The 19,302-nt window shown below is 45.3% G+C and overlaps 1 protein-coding gene across 4 annotated transcripts in view; it reads left to right on the plus strand.

The window, feature by feature from the left end:
- The window catches only part of LOC146785506 (uncharacterized), a 691,519-nt gene that overhangs the window by 291,179 nt on the left and 381,038 nt on the right, over nucleotides 1–19,302 (plus strand). For 2 of the 4 annotated variants that reach the window (XM_085634607.1, XM_085634609.1), the window contains exon 3: nucleotides 11,310–11,612. The exons of 1 other annotated variant lie outside the window; for it this stretch is intronic. In XM_085634607.1, coding sequence (XP_085490733.1) covers nucleotides 11,310–11,612 — 303 coding nt within the window. The remainder of the gene's footprint in view (nucleotides 1–11,309; nucleotides 11,613–19,302) is intronic. One more of the 4 variants, XM_085634608.1, reaches the window with a different exon arrangement.

A 19,302-nucleotide genomic window follows, 5' to 3' on the forward strand; every position in this document is an offset into this window, starting at 1 on the left:
GCCCCACCCGATGCCCTGCCACTGGTATCCCTGTTGATCACTACAAGCAGAAATGGCGCGAGCTGATATAATCACATGGAATATACGTAGCATGTACACACCTGGGCGCCGTTACTCCATATTCGCATATCTGCAGCGCCATTCAGCTGCAATTGCCCTGCTGCAAGAAAAACACATGACTCAGCCAGAGCTTGATAGGCTGCGTAGGCGCTGGAGAGGGCATGCTTATGGCACAACTAATTCGGCACATGCGAGGGGCACGCTAATTTGGGTGAGGGCAGGTACCCCATTCGTTTGTGAGGAAACCGTGACAGATCCCGATGGTCGCTACACCTTAGTGAAGGGGAAACTTTATGGCCAGCAGGTGCTTCTAGGCTCCAAATATGCCCCAAACACAGATCAATCTTTGTTCCTGGCGTGACTATCTGTAACACTGTCTCCGTACGTTGGGTTGCCCTGGCTGTTGGGAGGGGATTTCAACGCGGTCCTGGATGTACACACGGACAGGCCCTTCCCACCACTTCAGGCAACGACTGCAACCTCTAATGCACAGGCGCTAGCGGACTGGTTGTCACAATGGGCAGTACTGGATATATGGCGTGTACTGCACCCCACAGACCGCATTTACTCCTATTATTCCTCAGCTCACGGTTTACATGTGAGATTGGACTGGGTGGTGGGCTCTCAGTCTCTGGTCCCCTTGTTTGAGGTAGTGGAATACCTAGGTAGGACGCACTCCGATCATAATCCTTTACGGCTCCGACTGAACTGGGATCCTGGTCGCCCACCATACCCACCTGGCGCCTCCAACCTGCTGCACTGGAGGACCCAGAATTCCGTGCATCACTGGGATCAGCTGGCCTGGAATACTTTGAGCACAACGAGGGGACGGCGAGCTCCACACTTGTGGAGAGGGATGCCCACAAAATAGCTATTAGGGGACACTGTCTTGGGGCAACATGGAATCTGCGTAAACACCTGTCCATGGCGCTCACGAGGCTGTAAGCGCAGCTGCTCCAATACGAAAGAGAAGGGGAAGGTGGAGGTGGACAGTCAGGACAATTAGAGGACCTTAGGGCTCAACATGCGGAACTTATGGAGAGGTTGCGTTGCCATAATTACGCTGCCCACACAGCTCGCACGCACGCTAAAGCAGACAGAGCGGGCCGACTTCTGACCTGGCTGCACCAACCGGGGGAATACGCACGTCAGAGGGTTCTCTGGTATACACCCAAAGGGAGATACACAGGGCGATGACGGATCATTTCGAACAACTGTACCAATCCAAGGGGCGTTGCTCTGAACCTGACCTAGAGAGATTTTTCGCGTCGATTCAACTACCGACAGCCTCCGGGACACACCAGGAGGCCCTTAATGGTCCCCTTACCCTGGAGGAAATCGGAGAGGCAATTGGGTCTATGGCGTCCGGGAAGACGCCGGGTCCGGATGGCCTGCCTGCAGAGTACTATAAAGCTTACCGGGATGTTTTGACGCAGCGTCTGCACACCCTCTACTCCACAGCCATGATGGACAACGGGTTGCCACGGTCAATGCGAGAGGCTTATCTGGTGTACCTCCTCAAGCCAGACAGGGACCCTGAAAACCTAGGGTCATACTGGCCCTTGGAGCTCCTGAACGCAGATTATAAAATCTTTGCTAAGCTGTTAGCGGAACGCCTAGCGCCGGTGGTCCCCGAGATGGTCCATACCGGCCAAAATGGGTTTGTGCCCAAGCGTAGTACGTCGTTGAACCTGCAGAGGTTCTTCCGAGTGGCGGCAGACAGCGGGAAGGAGTGGCACAGGGCGGGGTGCCTGGTGTTAGACCTCGAGAAGGCTTTTGACTGCTTAGAGTGGAGCTATCTTGCGGCGGTGTTGCTGCGATATGATTTAGGCTGGGAATTTCTACAAATGGTGGGCCTATTATACAAAAACCCCACAGTCCGGGTGAAGTTAGGGTCATACATCTCCGATAGCATCCCGATAGGCAGGGGAACCAGGCAGGGATGCTCGCTATCGCCCCTCCTGTTCGCGCTGGCAATCGAGCCTCTGGCAGCGGCCCTGCAGACAACATTGGGAGTTGGAATACCCCTGGGGGATGCAACGCACCAGGTCTCGCTATATGCGGACTACCTTTTAGTCTCCGTGAGAGATGTAGGAGCTATTCCTGCTCACCTAGAACATATCTTACGTGACTTTGCTGCTTTCTCTGGACTCCAGGTGAATGCCAATAAATCCTGTTTATATGCATTTAGGGGGGACATTCAGGATCCGGACTGTGTTCTGGCTGGCACGCAGGTGCAATGGAAGGCTGATACGTTCCGCTATCTGGGAATCCAGATATACCAACAACCGGCTGACCTCTTTGATGGCAATCTGGGTCGTGCGGTAACAGCCATTAAGTCGCAAATCACTTTCTGGAAGACGTTCCCACTCACAGTCACAGGCAGGGTGGTGTTATCGAAGATGGTGATCCTTCCGCGCCTCTTATATTACTTCACCAACCTGCCATTGTATGTCCCGGCGGCCTTTTTTAACAAATTCGCTACACTCCTTAGAGACTTCCTCTGGGGTAATGCGCGCCATAGGATAGCGTTAGCGAAGTTGTACTTGCCTACGGACCAGGGGGGCCTGGCTGCACCCTGCTTCCAACACTACTATTTATCTGCGCAGCTGCAGTGGATAGCCTGATGGCTCGCGGACAGAGGACGAGAGTATTCGGCAAGTACAGCACCCCCCTCTCTCTGGACTGCATCACTGGGCTTTTTCACCCGCCTGCTAAGTTGCCCTCACCGGCTCCCCTCCTCTTAGCGGTAGCTTACAAATGCTTCCGCCGCTGCTTGTACATCACTAAAGACCTAGTCCCTTATGTGCCTGCTATACTGCTGGTGGGCTCCCCCAGCGGGCCTGGGGTGCTCATGTCCCTGGAGCTTTGGGAGTGGTACGAAGCCGACATACAGAGCCTGGGAGATCTGTACCGGAATGGCACGCTCTTATCATTTGAGTCCCTTACCGAAGAGCTGGGGCTCCCACAGGGACATTTTTTAATGCACCGCTCTTTGATCACTACACTGACCTCTAGATGGGGGGACATGAAGGAAGAGCCGGGTCAACACCTCACCATACAGTATCTCCACGTAATGGGTCGAGGCCGGCACTTAGTCCGGTGGTTTGCGGCATCCCTCCGCACGCATGCGGCGATAAAATTGGACTCACTTTGATGCGGGTGGGAGGAAGACCTGGAGAGGCAGCTAGAAGATAGGGAGTGGGAAAAGATATTGAAGAGTCCTAAACGTATTCTCAGAAACATGCGGTGCCGTCATATCCAATTGTTCATAGTTCATAGGGCATATCTCACCCCCGAAAAGATCAATAGGTACTTTTGCCATGAGGATGCGGCCTGTCCCCGCTGTGCAGAGGTGGGGGTTGGCCTAGTACACATGCTGTGGGGCTGTTACACACTGCATACCTACTGGCGTACTATTAGGGAGACATTGTGCGCGTGCACGAGCCGTAGCATACCTTTTGAGTGGCCTACTTACTTATTACACCAATTTCGTAGGACCCCGGCCACAAAAGACACTTCCCGTTTCCTCGACTTTGGGCTGGCAGTTACCAAGCGCCTCTTAACAAAGAGATGGAAGGCGCAGTCCCCACCACACATGAGGGCATGGAGGTATTCCCTCATAGCATGGGCTAAAGCAGAAGGAATAGCCATCATGCGGGAGGAGACAATGGCTTTATGCGCAAAGGGGGCACAGCCTAGAGCAGCAGCCGGATGTTATGGGGGGCATTCCCGCAACCTGAGATGGGCGACATGTTAGGTGCACCCTCCTCCCACCACGCAGGCACATTTACACTGGCCATTGATTGAAAAGAGTTGCAACCAGGTGTGTTGGATGGCGTTGCAGCTTCGTGGAGAGGTGCGAGACGGGGGCGAGAGGAGGAGACAGAAGTAGTTACAATAGGGGGGAGGGTGGGGGGACTAAGTGAAGCATGTGTAAGTAGAAGTCGGACTTAGCTGCTGTGATTGGGGTTTTTTTCAGTTACTGTTTGTTTATAACATCTGTGCGTTCACATGAGATGTATGTTTGTAACACTCTGCATACGATATCCACGGAATCACATCACGACTGCACTGTGGACTTTACCCCTGCTGACGCGACACATATGATGTAGTTCAACCGGGAACGGTGGCTATAAAGTCACTAGGATACACAGTGGATATTCTAAGCTCATATGTGGGAACTGAGCTTCACTATCAGGGGACTCTATTTGTGGTTGTAATGAAATGTTGGTGATTGTCTCGCACACATATGTAAATGATGTGGGGAAAATAATAAAAACAGATTTAAACAAAAAAAATCAGGTTTCTCATGTTATGTTCTACACAATTTGAATATCAGAATCCAGCTCAGGCATAGGAAATACACCAGCTCGACATGCAAGTGTAGCTCTCAATTTCTTCTCCTCCTTTCAGAAGCCCAGTTTAATCAACAGCTATGAACAAACACTAGAATGTTGGAGCTCCAGGTCTCTACCTCATTAAAAGCCCAGAGAACTCCATCGTTTTCAGTGGGGCTCCCAACATTCCAAAGTTCTAATATACTATAGTTTTGAGTTAATCACAAAAATGAAGGCGACTCCCAAGGCAAAATTATGTTTTTCAAAACATCTTTTATTGTGTTAAGTTTTTTCAGAGGCAGATGTCAGATGGCAGTTGTTGCTTATATTTCGGTTCACAAATCCCAATAGCATTGATAGCCATGTCAATAATTTTTTATATGCCATAGCATTCTTTGTGTACATATATAGAGCTTCATATACTTTCATAACGTGTAGTGCTTGAATAGAATTGGTTGGCACCACACTGTTCTAAGTTTATTTGTACTGCACTGATGTACATATATCAAAGCCTCAATACAAGATCAATATGTTTGGCGAATAGCTATGCGTAAGTGTGCCTGCTGTAAGAAACAAAAAACTATTTACACATTAAAGTGTGGAAAAGCATGTACATTGTAGCACCGGAGCCAATGCAAGCTTGCTGCAGCTGTTCGATGTACACAGGCAGCACTCAACGTCACCAGAAATTTAAGAATGGAAAAAAGACGCCAAACATGGAAGAGAGTTATTCAAAATGTCTGATGCATTGCTTGGACAATGTCAGCCAATTGATGTCAAAATCTGGACAAGCATTGATATAACCAATTGATGTAGAATTAACTGTAAGCATTTTGGCCATGTCAATGCTTGTTTTGTTTTGTCATGGTTTTTGAAAATTCTTGTTATTAGGGAGCGCTTCCAGGCCCTTGCTAGTCTAAAAAAAGAAAACACTAGCTCAAAGCAAAAATATGTTTTTGAGTCAAAAACACACACATTGCCATAGTAGTCACTGACACTGAAGAGAATTACTTTGTATATGAATGTGCTCCCTATGAAAGAGCAGAATTCCATCCTTTACAATGAAGTTAGCCAGTGGCTGAAGTGGGCTGATCCACTGCCCCATGCTGCATGCTGTAGTGGGTGAAAGAAAAATGTGAATGGCACAACAATATTCCAATGGCTGAAGAGGGCTGGCAGAAAGCCTCTGTACATAATTTTAGTAAAATTCAAAGGTCTTGGCTAACGCCAAACCTAATAAAAAGGTTTAAGTAACAACTGCACTTTATTTTTAAATTTGTTGTCAACTTTACAAGCAAAGTATTATCAGGCATGAATAAGTGTGATTTAAATACTAACATAGACTATTTTCCTAAACGTAAAAAAGATACCTCAATAAGAGCTGTTTGTGGTGTAGTCCAGTACAGAATAAACATGAATCTAGTAATTAAAATAGGTGTGCCCTATCATAGCTTAATATTATGACAATATTTTTACTTTGACCTATCTTACTGTACTTAAATTATGAATTCATCCGTGTGTTTTTAAACTTAACAGTTTTATGACTACTACTTCCTCAAGCACTCACTGGTTTTAAGAATCATCCAAGCTGTTGGTTTAAGTTTTTCTTTGGGCAATGTCGGGTGATGAGGGCATTTTTCTCCGCACATCTGATTATGGGCTGATATTGCAGTATGTGTCATTGGACCTTTGGGTTGTTTTCTCAACATCCAAATAGGTTACAAGCTGTGCTTAATTGAAGTCAGTGTTGGCATGTGGGTCCCACTGGCACTCTTTTTTGGGGACCGTATTTTTCCACCATTCGACTTTGACCCAGAACAAGAAAGGGAGAAAGAAAAGGGGGGAAAAATAGGAAGAGAATGAAGGAATAACACTAAGAAAGGAAATAAGCAGCGTTGAAAAAGAACTAGCAAGAGTGATATAAAGGACAGGGACTGTAGGATGGTGTATGAAAGAACACTGAGGTGGAATCAAGACGAGACAGACTTTGTATTTGGCATCTCTGACATTCAGAAGGTAGGCCATATACTTCTGAGAAAACGTTTGGCCATTGGCTCTTATTGTACAAATTGGGCTATGGTTCCAAAGGACAGTAAACAGTATTCTTTAAATTGGCAGGGGTCTTTCAGTCCCCTTTTAATTCTTTGATTGAAGATTTTTCTGTTATTAGTGGACTACATTGCAGTCTCTGTGTTTTAATAAATCATACTATAGGTGTTTTAAAATAAGTGTGCTTTCAGCTATTCCAGGTGTTAATAGTTTGTTGTTTACAGCTGTTACCAGCCCCTTGCTATGAACGTGCTGCAGCATTTAGTTTGCAATACTGTTGGACTTGCCCATTTCTGCAGGGTCATCCCCAAACGTTTTGCCTTCACCCTCCTGTTTTATGAACACATTTAAGTTGGCTATTAGGACGCTGCACACTTTACCACTGCTAATCAGTTCTACAGTGCTTGTGCTCTCTCCTTTAAACATGGTAAAATTGGCTTTCACCCAATTGGCACATTTAATTTACTTGTAACTCCCTAGTAAAGTGGTACTACATGTACCTAGGGACCTGTGAATTAAATACTACTAGTGGGCCTGCAGCAATAATTGTGGCACCCATTTCAGTAGCATTTTAAATTTCTCAGGCCTGCCATTGCAGCCTGTGTGTACAGTTTTAAACTGCAATTTCGACCTGGCAAGATAAACCTCTTGCCCGGCCCAAACCTCCCTTTTTATTACATATAAATCACCCCTATGGTAGGCCCTAAATATCCAAGAGGGCAGGGCACAGTGTATTTAACAAGCTGGACATGTACTTTTAAGATTACATGTCCTGGTAGTAAAAAACGAAATTTGTTTTATCACTACTGTAAGGTCTACCTCTCCTATATGATAACATTGGGTTCATTAATTACATTAATAAGTGCTAACTTTCTATTGGGAGCAGGTAGGAGTGTCGAGTTTTGTGTCTAAAGAATTATAATTTAAAGCCGTCTTTAATGGTAAAGTCAGATTTTAGGTCGCTATTCTATAGATGCCACTTTTAGAAAGTTGGATTTTTATTGTCCTAACCATTTGGTGCCTGCAGCCTTTTTACTGGGTCACATGACTAGGTGTAGCTGGCAGTTGGTCTTTGTGTATTGCTCCGAAACAGTGGGACAAAGGAGTATATGTGTTGGCAGGATAGACCATCTCTGACTTAATGAGGGGAGGAGCTGTCACCTACCAAATATGCACATCACAAAGGCTCTGCCTGAGCACACTCACAAAGGGTTTGACACTAGTCTATTGTGAACCCAGACAATCAGGGTCCAAGGCAGGAAGGCAGGAAGGCAGGAAATTACAAGCACCTCTGAGGGTGGAAACCTCCAGAACCTTTTCTTACTTCAAAATGGACACCAGATTAAGTTATTTTCCCAATATGCAGTAGGTTATAAGCAGTGCTTAATTTGAGTCAGTGTTTGCACATGGGCTACACCGGCATTCTTTTATGGGGACCGTAATTTGTTTTTCCACCAGTAATGGACCTTCAGACCCAACTCTTCAGTACACCTCTGGATCTGTGGAAGCCTCAAAAGGACTGCTGTGCTACTCTGCCAAAAGGACTGTGACTCTTTTGCCCCACTGCCCTGCTGCCTGAGTTAAAGGACTGGGCCTGCATCTGGAACCCAGGACCATAGAAGTGACTCCAAGGGCCAGTTGGCTGGCCCCCTGATCAGAAGATTAATGTACAGAACAGGCTCTAACCACCTTGAACTCAGCACCTGGACTGCTGTGAGTCTTGTCCCCCAACTGGTGCCACCCCAGTCCTGGACCTTTGGAAGAGGACCTGAAGATGCTCTGCAGCTACTGTGGTCCAATGAGCAGAACCAACACGGCGTGATGCATCTCTTTGCAGTCACTTTGGATCCATTGCAGCACGACACATCCCTGATAACGAACCTCGCATCGCAGCCCGCAGTCCCCTCGAAACCATGGATGTGCAACACTTCCTTGACACAGGCCTTCGCATCGCAAACCCATTGTTGATGCTTTTCTCAGTGACGATGCAGGGCTCTGCATTTCAGCCCCAAAGCTTCTTCGAGTCAGCCGGTGAGCAGGCAACCTTTGACGCAGGTCTTCAAATCGCAAACCCCTCGTTGATGGCATCCTCTACAACGATGCAGGACCTCACTTTGCAGCTCCTCGGAGCTGCTGCTGAGCGATGCTACCTTGATGCGGGATCTTGCAACCCTCCACAACTTGGGATTTAAGGTAATCTTGTTCAGTGGGCCTAATTTGTCCATGTATCCGGCCTGTGCTCCATAGCAGTAGTCCTGAACTTGTGACTTTGTCCTGGTCTGACGCACCCAGATTAAGGGTGGGCGTAGTTCGCGAAGTAGCACTTCGCGAAGCTACGCAAAGTGAAGTTCGCACTACGCGAGCTACGCGTAGCACTTCGCGAACTGCGAAGTAACATGTTCGCACTGTGCAAGATGTTGTTTTCAATGATTGCACAGTGCGGACAAGCAACCGGCACTGTGCAATCATTGAAAATGGCATCTTGCACAGTGCGAGCTGTAGTTTTCTGCTGCTCGAGTAGATTTTTACTCGAGCTGCAGCTTTCTCAACGCGAACTGGTAGTTTCTCATCACGAGCGGTCGCGAGCATACGCGACCCCTCGCAATGAGAAACCTGACCTTCTTGCGTTGGGAATCTCGCCTGGAGGTTTATTTTCCATGCTCGCGATCGCGAACAAGGAAAAAGTCTCGCCAGGATGTCATTTTGCTTGCTCGCGGTCGCCAACTTGACGTTGAGGACCGCTAGCAAGCAAAAAATGACCGCAGCACTACGCAACACTACGCTACGCGTGTTCGCACTGTGCTACGTGCAGTTCGCGTAGCGCGAAGTAGCGCGAACTTCGCAAACTACGCGAGCGTAGCGTAGTGCTTCGCCCAGGCCTAACCCAGATAAGCACATTTGGCTCTTTGTGCTTCTACACACTATTTTCACTTAAATATTTAAAATTGCATATCTCCGGTTCTACTCATTGAATTTATGTCATTTTGGTGTCAAATCATTTATTACATGTTGCTCTATGTGTTCTCAATTGGTGTGGGATTTTTCTTGTGTTGTGTTTTCATCCTATTACTGTTTGAAATGCTGCATAAATAATTTACACATTGCCTCTGAGTTAAGCCTGACTGTTTATGTGCCAAGCTACCAGAGGGTTAAGCACAGGTGAATTTGGGATTTGCTTGTGTTTCACCTTGACAGAGATTGTGGTTCCTGCTTGAGTAGTGTTTCAACTTTCTGAACCAGTAACCACATTTCCAACAAATGCTAATTGTTTAAGGCATGTACAAGGGAACATCATCATGGTAAAATGTCTTGCCATGTCATTTCTTATGAGGCCATTAAGGTAGCGTGTGTAAGGTCCTTCAATGCCACCCCAGTACTCTGATCATTTTGGAGAAATCACATCTCTAGAAAGAGGGCTCATATGGGAACTCGGCTGTTGCAAGACCTCTAATCTCTGTATAGGACACTCACTCCACATGATGCAAAATGGAGAACCTTAGGTAGCAGAATAGAAGCAGTCAAATAGATAATGTGGAAATGTGGGTCACCCTGGGGAAAATGCCTCTGAGCATGAGATCAAACACCAAGGGACTCTTAACTGCTTTAGGATGCTTCTTTGCAATATATATTGAATAGTTAACATATTAAGTATATGATATCATCAAAGACTTCCATTCTGAAAGCCCCTCCAGGTCAGCAGTGCCATTGCACTTTAGAATCCTGATTGGGGTAAAATGTACTGTTTGCTACTGGTTAAATGCACATTGCACTTTAAAATGCTGATTGGGGTAGAATGAACTGTTCTTCTATTGATTAATGTTTTACAATTTTTAGTGAAAGGTTTTAAATATATGTGAGACTTTGGGCTGTGGATTATATTGGGTCTGAGTTGGGAAAATTGTAATGTTCATATAGTAGTTGTGACTGAAGGATACAACCGTGCATTGTTGTTTTAGGTTACCATAACTGTTTTTTTTTCGTTTTATAATAAATAGAAATGTGTGTAATATTTCTATTAGGATATATTTCTTGGAAATAAAGTATTTCTGAATCAGTGCCATTCCTGATCAGCCCAAGGTCTCTGCATGAGGCACTGTCTGTGCAACAAACAGGGAGGATAGTCAGCCACATGTTGTAGAGTAGGCTCTGGCAGGGCCGGGCTGCAGCCAGCCTGGCCGCAGCCCACTAGAGGGCCCGACAGCACCTACTTAATAATAGCACACTCATCCTTCACTCAACACAGTCCGCCATCTGAATGAGGTGGAGCCACAGCACCTATCATGTGGTGAGCAGAAAGAGAATGCCTCTCCCAAGTCCTTGATCTGAGCTCCACCGAAGCCTCTGAAATAAACCATGGGGTGCATTGTTTGGCTTTCGGGCAGGCTCTGTCTCCCACAATAGCAACTGCTGCACCAACATCTGGACTCTGGGGAGCTTTAACAATCTGGGAGCATCTCAGGCAGTCACATTGATAACTGTGATTCAGAATTGGCTGTTTTAGTGAGACAGCTGATTCTCTGTTCAACTGAGTTATTTTCTCTTGTAATGTATGAGACTTGGCTCTTGTTGAGTACTCCTAATTAGAAAACCTCAAACTGTACCTACATTAGTACTAGAACCCACGTGCACTTAATATATCTTTAAGCATATGTTTGCTGAAGTTCTGAAGATTTTGTACTTAATCCCTCGTAAGTATCATTTATTTGCCAAGTAATGAACAACTTGCATCTGCCTAATATTTTTCATCATCTTTCTCTGTTTACCTTTGTACCTCTCAAAATATTGTCGGTCCAGCTTCAAAGCAATATTTTCTGATGTCCAGTGTCACATGACTTGTGTTTTTACCCAATACTTGCACAGCAGGATTATAAACAGCCCTGCAAATCTCCACTGGAAGTGAGGCCAAGGGAAAAGAGATTACCTTGTTCCAAAAAGTGGACCTCTGATATGCCACCACCTCAACGTCCCGCCTCAGACGCAAGCGCCTGGTTGCGCCCTCTGCATGCCACGGAAGTCAGTGCGCAAAGTCACGCCAGAAGCAACCAGAAGCGCCAGCGATTCAGCCTAGATGACCTGTGGCTGGTTGAGGAGCGAAGGCAGAGGATGAAGCTAAAGGACAGCCAATCAGACAGGCATGAGAAAGCAGGGCGAACTCTGGAGGAAGTAAGACACCAATCTCACCCCTTTTGTCTGGCGCTTTCCTCTAATCTCCAACACTTTTGGCTTCTATTTTCGTCTCTTTTTGTTCTTTTCCAGCTGGACATTTTGGCTTTTTCTAACAGGGTATCTCTGACTTTCCTGTCAGCTTTTTTCTAAGCTTCTAATCTTTTGAAGTTGACAAACTTTGTGATGCCGGAGATTCTGAATCTCTCCACCCATTAGTTAATCCACGGTGGAGCGCATCGCAAAATGAAGGCACTTTGGAGCCCAAGCCACGGAGTGATTTTGGGGTCCCAACAAGTGGTTCTGACATTAGTTATGAAAATGGGATATATTTTAAGACCCCTGTGCTCAGAAGGGCTTCCATGCGTTCCTTTGGTAGCTGTGTCCTAATCCAGGGCTGATGGCCGGGGTGCATAGTTTTATCAAAAGAAGTGGGCTCAAGTCCCCACAGCAGTTCCTTCTGTATTATCGGCCAATTCTGAGAGTTTTGAGATATTGCAACCCAGAAAGTAGAAATAGGTAAACTCTTCAAATACACACTAGTAGTTTTAGTACTCCCACTGAGGTCTAGGAGAGGGTGTTAGAATGTTCATTAAGTTGCTTTTATTGCACGCAGTAGACTCCTGTCTAAGTGTGTGCACGTGGACAGCACAAGTTTCAGCCAGGGAATACTACTTTTTATGTGGGACCAAATCTAGCTGAAATATATGTTGACCAAAGCAATGTGCTTTAATGGATTTCCTTCTTTTGCTCAGTTGCAAACAAGGGCTGTTAAAGCTTCCTCCATATACAAAGCATAGGTGATATATTCAAGTCACAGGAAAAAACTAGGCTTGTGTACAGTCCGACCGATTATCGAAGGGAAGTTTTCAGGGGAAGAATATTCAACTCCAAGCCAGGTTCCTGGTTTCCCCCATTGGGTTTCATCTTTTAATCCCATAGAGATAACATATGGCTACTGCCCTGTGATCACAATCCCTGGCTTAATTCAACTTCAATTGTTGTAGCAGAACCAAATAAAAACATAATGTTCTCTTTTCTCCTGCTTCACCATTTCTGGTATCCTTCCTTCCTGTATCTGACTTGGCAACCTCTCATATAAATTGCCGGGGTCTGTCCCACCTTTTTTATCTCTCTGTACCTACTGATGATTGCGCTATTGCATTTCAGCTGCTGCAGGTAAGCGTGTTGCTTTTAAGCTCTGCTGGTGTGGATGCGTCTGCATTTCACATGGATGCAGTTGCATTTCTGTGGCTGCAGCTGCATCTTGTGGGCACAGTTGCATCTCAAGCAGATGAACTATGGCACGCCTTCTCCTTGCTGTGGTGGCAGAGCACATCTCAGACAAAAGGAGGCTTTTTTGACACATAGTGGTTTCTTCTCCCATTAAAGCCTGTTTAGCAGATGACAACGGAGCAGAAGTAGATAGGAACCTCGGCTGCAAAGCTTCAACTACAGTGTGCAATTGATACACATGCAGTGTGGAACGTCTCCCTCATAGCAGGACCCTCCAATATGCAGAGAGGAACCCAGCTCAATTGATTATCTGTAATAGGCAAAGGTCCATTTCTGGTCAGTGACTTCAGGGGCGGCTCCTCCCCTAAGGCAGAGGAGCGTCGCCCCACTGCTTTTCAGCATGGCAAAAAATGAAAATTAAATGATAATGCAATGTTATTTACCATTTTTTTTCCATGCTGAGGCAGTTTTGTGAGGTGGGCCTAGTCTCGGCAGCGCAGGGGGGAGGAGTGGTGGCACTCTCTGAAGTGCACATGAATGTTTGACCGTCCCTCTCAGGCCAGCCAAACATTCAGGTGCACTTTGCATGTTCTCCACCCAGGCTGCATTACAGCCTGTGTGGAGAACATACCCAGGCATCCATTCCCCATCTGAGCACTGAACCACGATGTCCAGACCAATCACAACTCTGCATTGCACTCTAGCACCTGTGGATGAGTGTCTAGTGCAAGAACGAGTGTCGCTAGGAGCGCCTTTTAAGGAGGAATGTTGTGGTGTGTGCCCTTTAAGGACCTTGAACTCTAGCACTTGTGGGTGGGTGTCTAGTGCAAGAATGAGTATTGCGGTGAGTGACTTTAAGGTTCTTGCATCTACCGTGGATGAGTCTATTGTGCAAAACTGAGTGTGTCGCAGTGAAGGGTAGCAGTCTCCTGATGGCACAGAGCTCCAACACTGGCCACAGCATTGGCGGATTCCAACTTGTCCTCCTGCCGTGTCGATTGCCCTTCCTGTTCTGGGATTCAGATGCCACTGCCATTTGCGCGGGTCCCAGTCATATCTTACATTTGACTTCCTCTACCAGCAGCCAAATTTGAGGTGTCTTTTTTGTCAGTGGCGAAAATCATTTGAACACTAAGTAGTAACCTTGAGCTTTACGTGGACATCTAAAAATATTTTTTCTCCAAATTCTCTAGCCCCGTCTTTAGTATGTCTACTGACTTCCATTGCTATTCGACCACCTGGATGTGGTGAGGGAGGGTGAGTACCATGCTAATCTTATGGTCGTATCCTCTATAATACAAGAGACGCGGGCTAATGCAGGGTCGGGCAGGCCTACAGGGTAATCAGGCACTACATGAAGGGCTGGTCTCACAAGCCAGTGTGTGGGCCTGTTTCTTTGGCTGTTAGTTTGCCTTTTTATGGTCTTCTGGGCTGTTTTTTTCTATTTATTTCCCTGATATTAAGAGAAACATTACCTGCAGCACGCTCCAATCCATGCAGAGTTTCACAAAACTGCCCCAATTTGCAAACATGGGCCAATTTTTAAGCTCTCTAATTCATTCATGAGAGCCACTTTTATTTTGGTGCCTGGGAACATTTTCTGTCACATTCCTACCCTGGGCTGATGGCAGACGGTTGGAGTGAAAATGGTCATAGGGGTCCCATCTTGCTCCATGTCTTCATGGACAGTAATTGCAGTACTGGGAGTTTAAAGTCACAAATTATTGGTATCAGGTTTGTTTGTATAATTATGGTAGCAAAACAAGACTACAACACCTAGAATGCAATTGATTTGCACATAAAGTCCAGGACTCGAAAGTGTTTGTGATGACTTTGAGTGAGGTGGCCACTCTAGTGGGCCATTTCCAGTGTTTTATGAGCTCACTCCTCAGAAAAGGAATTTATAGACCCTACAGGAGGACCACTCTATTCAACCAAATCCTCCCCTCAGGGAGGTTTAAAGGCATAGTTATACAAACACCACATACTCCATTCATGTGATCTAATCTATTACATGTACAAACAACGGTAATGGATATATATATATATCTATATATACAAGTCATTAGTTTGCAGAACTCTGCATAACACGCCCTCCATCCTGAAAGGAATACGCTACCATGACGACGTTCCCTTAGTGGTATTTATTTTCATGGCCAAACTAACCCAACAGGTTTCGGTGTGACCAAGGCGTATAAACGCCGAAACGCGTTGGTTAGTTTGGCCATGAAAATAAATAACACTAAAGGAACGTCGCTGTGGTAGTGGATTCCTTTCAGGATGGAGGACGTGTTATGCAGAGTTCTGCAAACTGGTGACTTGTGTATAATAGGGGTTTTCCTCTGACCCAACACGCACTGGGCTGCTGGTCGCCGGCGAACTTGAGGGCGGTGGAATAGAATATATATATATATTTCTCCAATAGCACGGTTACTGCTGGCAACTTCCAGACTGCAGGTGGATACACCTTTAGATATTTGTCCACAACTCCTTCAATAAAAAGAGCAACCGCACTCGCAGACTGTGAAAAATTAGACTCATTTATTCCTTAGACCACGCTGCGACTAATGCAATCCTGAGACACGTTTCGGCATGAACGGCCTTTTTCAATCAGTTATAGTCGTCATCTTTGCTTACTCAAATGAACGAGCTTTATATAGAGGTAAACAAAATACTTTCTATTGAGGTGTTCACAGTTAGTGCTTCATTCCATGTTTGCTCATTATTAAAGGCAATGTCTGTGTAATTATATCCAAACCGCAAGTAAAAGACAAACATTCCTTACGATATATTAGCCCGGAAGTGGCTCTTTCCATTAACTGTGGCAATGATTTGACAAGTTAGTTCATAAATCATCATTATATATATATATTTGGCCAGCAGGCCACTCTCGCATGATAGTAATTATGGTGACTTGAATCTTACTTTTGCTCTGGAGTCAAGCCAGGCTCAGTTCAGCTTTATGGCTTGTTGGCCAGCTTTAGTCTCGTTTCAAATACAACCATGTTTACACCATTTAGTTGAATTTTCACAATAAAGCAGACTGTACTTTCTAATTCTCACCACTAGATGGCAATGTTCATTCATAATGCTGCATGCAAAATGCAGCGAACGAGGACAACATGATGCTTGAGGTTTCCGTACTCAATTCACATGCACTTGGTAAGAAACCCCTCTCTCAGTGTGTACGGTAACAACAAAATCTGCAGGCAGGTTACTGGACACAGATTGAGGAAATAGAAACTCCATCCACAAGAATGACGCTAGGCACAGATTTATGCACATACACTCGCACAAGGGTTCCTGAAAACATGCAGTTCAGTTAGGAATCAGCAGGGTGAGTGTCCACAGAAAGTGCTGCTAGATGCACGCACGGGCACCCATATATACAAGCACTTGCAATGCAAAAGGTCTAGCATTCACGCGAGTTTAATCTATTGGCATTGTAAATGGCAATGCCATTTATTTATGTTTTTAAAACGAAAACAGAAATAAAAGGCATTGTTACTTCCAATCCCTGTTACCTCCCCCCCTCATTGCACTAACCTATCAACTTAAAAAAATATTGCTTTCGCATATTTTTTCTTTCTATTTAACGATCCTACTCACATCTGTAATTAAACAGGAACAAAAACCTGCACCATTTTATTAGTGTGTGTATGTGTGGTGCACATCCCTTCAAAATGGCACAGGTTGCCACGTCAAAGTTTTTTTTTATTCCTTAGCCATGCTGCACAGCATTGCACTTTTTGTGCAGCATGGCTAAAAAGCATTTCATTGCAAAAGCAAGAACCATTGGCTCAGCCAAAGCTTGTTATTTGGTGTCCCTGACCCAACTGAAATTGATGGAGCACTATATTAGGAAATGCATTGTTACTCAACTCTGTTACATCAAGTATCTCTTTCAGTAAACAACTAAAGTAGGTATTGTGTTATTCTAATTCAGTACACGCCTATGAACACGCTGCAGTCCATACCACCTTCAGTTAGACGTCAGACCAGACCATTTGGGATTCTCAAGCTGTATGCTCTGTGTAGTCAGTCATCAAATGACGGTAAGCAGAAGCAGTCGCCTCTTCTGCCTTTCCTTAAATCAAAGAAGCAAAGCTTCACCTTATAACTAAAAAAACATGATCAGTATCAAGCGTGGAGTTCTGTCAAGCTTTCATCCAGACATGGATGGCAAAAGTTTCATTAGACAGAATGATGACAAAATAAAACTGCTGTTCCTCAACTTCAAAGGAAATGACTGCTCAGACAACCCTAAATCCATCACACCATGTTTTAAAGCCAGTAGCTTTGAGACCTCAACTTACTCTAAATACAACCTTAATACTCAATGAACTGCTGAGATTTAGGTTAACTCCTCCCAACATCACTTCTGTCTCCTTCAACGTCTGAAGCAGAAAAATGTTCTCAAAAAAGCATATCAGATCTGTGGCAAATGCAAACTTTTGCTTCCTCATTCTAGCCCTATATTAATTCATAATTCTTCTAATTCAAAGTAGTCAATAATATTGGAACAAGAATAGTAACTCTAAAGAAATGTCAGGAGCTCGGGCAGTCCATCACTTCAGTTGGATAACCAAACACTGCAGCACTCTCCAATGCATCAAATAAAATGCCCAAGACCATCTGCAGAAACACATGGAACTTTGCTCCAGGAGTTGATTTGATTTGTGTATTTGTAAAGCATGGGCTGTCACTCCGGAAGGAGCACCCTGGCGCTGGGCGGAGGAAAGTCAAGGCTGAGCAGGGGGGAGGGCCCCATATCAGGGATAGGCAGAATTTGTCTGAAGATCCAAAAATCCAGGTCTTCAGTGCCTTCCTGAACTGTGTTTCTGTTTTCAAGAGCCTCAGTTGAGTTGGCATGAGATTCCATGTTTTGGTTCCTAGAGCAGCTACAGTTTTTCCTCCCTTGGTTTTATATCCAAAACAGGGGAGTTTGAGGAGGTTTGCCGATGAAATCTGAGAGTCCTGGCCGTGGTGTACGGGGTGAATTTAGCTGAGAGGTACGTTTGGCCTAGGTTTAAAGATGATCAGAAGGTAATTAAGAGTATCCTGAATAAGATTCTCTTATGCAGTGGAAGCCAATGGAGGGTTTTAAGAGCTGCTCATGTGGAGGACCTACGAGGTAATTTCAGGACAAGGCGAGCTGCTGCGTGTTGGACCACCTGTAGTCTCTTTAATGTTTGTTTATTTTCTCTCGCTAAAAGGCTATTACAGTAGTCTAGGCAGCAAAAGGATCAGCGCCACGGCAACTGTCTTCCTAGCAGGAAGGGGGATTAAGTCCAAGAATTTTTTGTGTGTTTTGATTAGATTAAAGCAGGTCCCTGCCACCGTCAAGGCGTGTGGTCGGAAGGAGAGTGAGGTGTCGAATTGCAATCCCAGGCATTTTGCTACTTTGACAGTAGAGGGAGGTTTGTAGTATCTTCCGGCCACCAGACACTTGGCTGGAAGGGGTTGTCTTTACCTATCAGGAGGATCTTGGTTTTGTCTGTGTTACACCTGAGATGGTTGGCCTTCATCCACTGTATGACCTCAGATAGACATAGTTTAAAATTGAGTTCTGCGTTGGTGGAGTCTTTGTCCAGGGATAGAATCAATTGCGTATCATCTGCATAGGACGTTACTTCAATATCAAATGAAGAAATCAAGGAGATGAGAGGGGCCATGTCTATGTTGAACAACAGCGGGCTGAAAGAAGAGCCCTGTGGAACTCCTGATGTGATAGGACGTTCGGCAGAGAGGAATGTACCAAGAGACATGGCTTGCCTACGATTGGTAAGAAAGGATCTAATCCAGGCCAGAACAGTGTTGGAGATGCCACTGGATTCTAGTCTTGCAAGGAGAATGCTGTGTGAGATGGTATCAAATGCGGCAGACTAGTCGAGCAAAATTAAGACTGCCTTCCTGTCTTTGTCAGCTATAGATTTTAGTGTGTCCGATATTTCCAGAAGAGAAGATTCTGTTGAATACTTGGGACAGAAGCCTGATTGCCGCGGGTGAGGGATCCTAGTGGTTTCAAGGAATTTTGATAGTTCTTTGTTGACCAATCTTTCTGTGATTTTGCCCAGAATCGGTAGGAGTGATATTGGACGGAGGTTGGAGAGATTAGATGAGTCTATATTTTGCTTTTTTTTCAATGTTTTCCCTATGGCTAGTTTACATTCATCTGGGACTGTGCCTTTAAGTAACGAGGAGTTTACTATCTGGTTGATCACCAGATTTACAGTGTTTATAATTTGGTGAAGAATCATGGGGGGGCAGGCATCCCAGGGAGAGCCTGATTTGCAGGCAGCGATTGCTGCACGTGTGTGCTCAAGCGAGACTAGTTAAAAAACTTGGCGGGAGGGACTACTGCTAGTAGGGTCAGGCTTCAGGTTAGAGTCAGGTTCTTGTGCATAGGGTGTTGCAAAGTCCTTTTGAATATTCTTGATTTTTTCCTCGAAGA

The sequence above is a fragment of the Triturus cristatus genome, chromosome 11 (genome assembly GCF_964204655.1).
Source record: "Triturus cristatus chromosome 11, aTriCri1.1, whole genome shotgun sequence".
Lineage (NCBI taxonomy): Eukaryota > Metazoa > Chordata > Amphibia > Caudata > Salamandridae > Triturus > Triturus cristatus.